The 4,695-nt window shown below is 56.6% G+C and overlaps 1 protein-coding gene across 1 annotated transcript in view; it reads right to left on the reverse strand.

Annotated features, from left to right (window-relative positions):
* VAV2 (vav 2 guanine nucleotide exchange factor) overlaps positions 1–4,695 on the reverse strand; it is a 156,682-nt gene that overhangs the window by 4,985 nt on the left and 147,002 nt on the right. Inside the window, 6 exon segments of the mRNA XM_009892323.1 lie at positions 322–374; positions 998–1,072; positions 1,276–1,403; positions 2,702–2,749; positions 3,852–3,940; positions 4,045–4,146. Of these exon segments, the coding sequence (XP_009890625.1) occupies positions 322–374; positions 998–1,072; positions 1,276–1,403; positions 2,702–2,749; positions 3,852–3,940; positions 4,045–4,146 (495 nt within the window).

Raw genomic sequence — 4,695 nt, forward strand, 5'->3', positions numbered from 1 at the left:
AGGAATGCATCCTTCCTCCCAAAACGGTTTCCTGGGCACAGAAAATGGGAAAAGAAACCAGCACCTCTCCCCTTTTGCCTCTGACCCTCTCCATCGGTGAAGAAATCCCCACTGATGCTGCGAGGGCTGCACCAGGTTTCAACACCCAAATGCTGCTGCTGCAGCGACCGCCCTGCGGCCACGGGACGTAAAGCATTGCTACCCTGCATCCGTAATTCATTATTAGAGTGCATTCCTGACACCGTAACAATTAAAAGGCAAGGCTGATCTATCTTTATGGCCAGAGGAAGGTCGTGTCCAGCAGCGGGCAGGGCGACTCACCACGGGTACGCCGTGTAGTCTATCTCCCGCGAGGGCGGCCGGCTGTTGGGAGGCTGCAAAGAGAGCATTGCTAATTACTGACGAGCCAGCGTCTCATCAGGCTATAGATCACGTGCGAGATGCTCCTCTCCACGGGAGGCTTTTCGCCTGCCAAACCATTTCAGAATTATTGGCTTCGGCGGCGGAGGGCAGTGTTGCCGCTGAGCATTTCTCGCTCAGCCTCCCAGCTGCGATGAACACGCCGCATTTTTTCATTTACCTGAGTGGTTTTTAATTGGGAAGCGGCTGACAGCATGACAAAACACAGTTTAAAAAATAAAATAAAATAAAATAAAATAAAGCGCCGTTTTCCCCAACTGTGACGGATCTTGAGCGCTCTGTTCCCGAGTCAGCCCTGCAGAGGAGGAATGGGGTCTGGACATGGTCGCGCCAACCCCAACCTTGGGAAGGGGGCTGGGACCAACCCGACCAGATATTTGCAACCATGGGATGATGGACCCACTTCCTCACTAATTTGGCCGCAATAAAAGGCCTCATTGAAGGTCCGAGGACTTACAGGAAGGACCGAGGGCTCAAACTGAGAAGAGCAACAGTGGTGGAGCAGCACCTCCTGGGAGAGCCCCCAGCCCTGCGCTCCCACAGGCGATCCCTGCTCCATCTCCTCTTCGGCACTTACCCTCGCATCCACGGGGCAGGGCTTCACCGACGAGCTGGGAAAATAACCCGACTTCTTCGTCTGCAGCAGCCGCCCCTGCGAAGCCAAGCCGGGCGTCAGCGTGGGCCGTGCCCGGGGGAGCAGGGATGGGGACAGGCTCCCAACCGCCTCGCAGCTCCCCCGGCTCCCAACCCCCAGCACATCCCCGCACTCCGGGAGAGCCCACAAGTAACGGGAATGATGCAGAAGTCACTGGTTTAAAAGTCCCCGGGAATTGCCCCGAGGGAAACCGCCCTCACCTCCCACCACGGCGAGTCGGGGTCCCCCCTCAGCAGCTCGATCACGTCCCCAAGTTGAAACGTCAGCACCGGCTTCCCGGGGGGGGCTGGGTTTCCGAGGTAATTCTGAACCGCCACCATTTTAGGACCTGGAACCGACGCAAAACTGTTTCAGCACCTTCTCTCACGTAAGAAAAAGCAAAAGAAAAATCCACTACCCCCCCCCCTCAAAAAATCTGTTGTTCCCTATCCCGTCAACCACGAACCTAGTGGCACCAGCAGGCAGGACTTGGGGGAAGAAAGCATGAAAACAGAAAGGGAGAGCGCCCACAGAGAATGATTTTGGCCCCTGCAGTTACATGGATGGCTGAGTTCACTGAGCAAACACAAACCCATTAAGGGCTGAGCCAAGCCAGAGCTCCCACTCCCGGCCCTGCACTGGGACCCGAAGCTCGCCGGTGCAGACCCGCTCTCGTTAGGCAATGCCCGGCCGGCACCAAACCCCGCCGGCTTCGGCAGTGACACCCGTGCTTGCAAAAGGGACCGGCAAACACTCGGCTTCCGCTGAATTTCAGCCAGACCTGGGACCCAAACGCCCCTGAACCTCGCAGCCAAAGTCCAGTTGTCTGGCAAACAACTGCACGTTGAATAAGCTTCCCCAACTCCACGAAAACCGCAGTGTTTATCTTCAAAACGCTTCCCCACCTCTGCCTCTCCCTGCCCAGCGAGAGCACTCTGTGCTTTCTTTTTTTAACCACTGATTTGATTCAGGTTTCTTTTTGCCAGGCTTGGCATCCCTTCCATCAGACAAAAAAAAGAACAAAAACAATTTGTTCTTTCTCCTCCGAGCCAGAGCACGGGCAGGGCAGGCCCAGCACTCTGTCAAGGCTACTTTAAGCAAAATCAAAAAATATTGCGGTAACCCTCACGACTAACGGCCCCATCAGCGCGCAGTGCCTGGAGCCGCACATCCCTGCGCAGCGGCCACGCGCCGGCAGGAAGATGCTCCCCATCAGCACCTCCCTGGCAGGCTGGGCTCTGTCTGCTCTGAAGGACGATCTGGCAGGAAGGAAATTCGCCAGGCTCTCCTCCGTTACCGGTGCGGCGTGCAGAAGCTCCACTCGCACGGCAGAGCCAGCCAAGGGCACGACGGCACCCGAAGTAACGCTGCGGTGCAGCAGGTGAGGGCTGAGCCCAGGGATGAGCCGGGTCTTCCCGTAGGACACCCAACCTGCTGCTTTGGGGAGCAGGGACAGGGAGAGGGAAGACCTCAGCGTGCCCCATCGCTCACTGTGAGGGCGGCGCAGGACCCTACTGCAGCTACTGATGCTCCTTTCTGGTTTGGGAAGGAGCTTCCCCCTCCCACGGGCTCAGCGTTAGGGACACCTGTGGCCACAATCAAGACGCTCTCTCTACTTGCCCTCCTGCAACACAGTAATGCCCTTACCAGGTCCAGCACCCAGCGAATCCTGCAGAGAGAGAGAGGAAAAAGTCTCTGTGAGGACACGGTGGTCTCACCACCAGGATGAGAAACCCTCTCCCGAAACCTCCCTGGTACCTCCCGGCCCGCGGTGCTCGCCCCAGTTGGGTGCTGGCACCTCCCGAGGGCTGCGGTGCTGCACAAACCGGACCAGTTTTAGGTTGGACAAGAGGCCATCCATCTCCAGTCCTGTCCCCCCGGGTTGCTGGGACACCCCCCCAGGCTGGTGTTGGCTTCTCCCATGAGCTGCCCGCACCCGGACCAGGCAAGGACACACGCTCCGCCCAAAGCGGAGGGGGATGTGGGAAAAGGGCCATCAAACAACGTACCTGCTCTGCTGAAGAACCTGCAGGAGAAATGGTGAAACGGGTGGTTAACTTAACAGGCAACAAACCCCATTTTCTGTTTCTTTTGATGCCGTATCAATAAACCGGCAGCAGTGCTCGGACTTGACGCACAAAGCAGAGGCTGAGGTCACTCGAGTCATTGCTCTGCACTGAGTGGGCAAGACCCAGGGAGGGCATGGAGCCGGACAAGGACCTTTTCTCACTTGCACAAAGTTCTGCAATTTTGCTCTTCCTCCCTCCACTCCCCACCCGAAACCTCCCCGAAGTCACCCCATGACAGTACGAGCAGCGCCAGGGCTCTGACCCGGGCCAGCAGAGGTGAGTCACAGGTTTGCCCAATTTAGACCAAGGACACAAAGATTCGCTGCCCTGTGGGGTGGTTAGGATCCAGGAGAACAGGTCTCTCCTCATCGGAAACCTGATTTCTGGCGCAGACCCTCCCGCTCTCACTAACCAACATCTTCTGACGAAGAATTCATCATCTGTCTTAAACGCCCTCCCAGCAGGAGGGCATCCACTGCATCCCACTGCTGCGATCCTCTGACATACATAGGACCCAACTCTTTGTTTTGGGGGGGGGAGTTTGGTCAGTTGGTTTGGTTTTTTAAACCACCAGCCAATGTGAATTACAGCCCTGGGAGGTGGGTGGGAGCGTACTTAGATTTTGTTATGCATTCAAAAACATTAGTGCTTTATAGAGCGAATCTTTCCAATCATTCACATGCATTCACCTCCTTGGCACAAGCTGCTCGTGATGTGAAACAACTCACCGATCTTGCAGGGAGGAATGATCTCCAAGCACTCCTTATGAGCACCCGCTCCACATTTGGGGCAAAGATAGCCCTGGTAGAAGGTTCCTCTGTGCAAAAAAAGAAGTCAGAAAGTCCTAATCCAGCCCCAGCTTTGAGATTTTCTTTCCGTGTTTTCATGCAGATGCAGAACAGCTGGATGGACGTTGCTCACCTTAGGAACATCCTGCAGGCTTTGCAGTTGGTCGTCTTTTCAAATGTGTACATCTGAAAGTTATGGTGATTTGCATTGGCTTTCTCTGGCTTTATGTTGGACCTAAGGGAAAGGACCGGGGGGTTATCAACCTGTCCCTACCAGTCACGCCGCAGTCCTGACCGGTCACAGCGGCTGCTCAAAGTCTGGAAACCACAGGGACAGATCTGAAATCAAGTGCGAAAGCAGGCTCGGGGCTTGACCGTGCAAAGAGAGGATTTTGCCCATTGACCTTCCCCTGGGACAACATTCACGGACGTGGCCCTTGCTCGAGTCAATCAACAGCCCGGACCCGCGCGGGGCCAACCCCCGCTCTGCTCAGGACCGGCTCCCCGCAGCAGCAGCCCTTCTCCTGCTACACCTTCCTCCAGCCCCAGCCCGGTGCTCCACACGTGGCCTGACACCACGGCAAGGTGTCACCCCAGAGATGCACCACCCCTGCCCTGGTGCAGACGCGCAGGGTAGGTGATTTCACGCCGGACCCAAGCTCCTCTTGCACAGGGACCCATCCAGCAAGTGCATGCGAGCTTCCCCATCACAGGCTTTGCTATTGGAGCTGGTGACCAGTGACCTGGGGGGCATCATGAAGAGTGTGGCCAGCAGGGCGAGGGA

This window comes from Charadrius vociferus, unplaced genomic scaffold (assembly GCF_000708025.1).
Source record: "Charadrius vociferus isolate BGI_N301 unplaced genomic scaffold, ASM70802v2 scaffold549, whole genome shotgun sequence".
NCBI lineage: Eukaryota > Metazoa > Chordata > Aves > Charadriiformes > Charadriidae > Charadrius > Charadrius vociferus.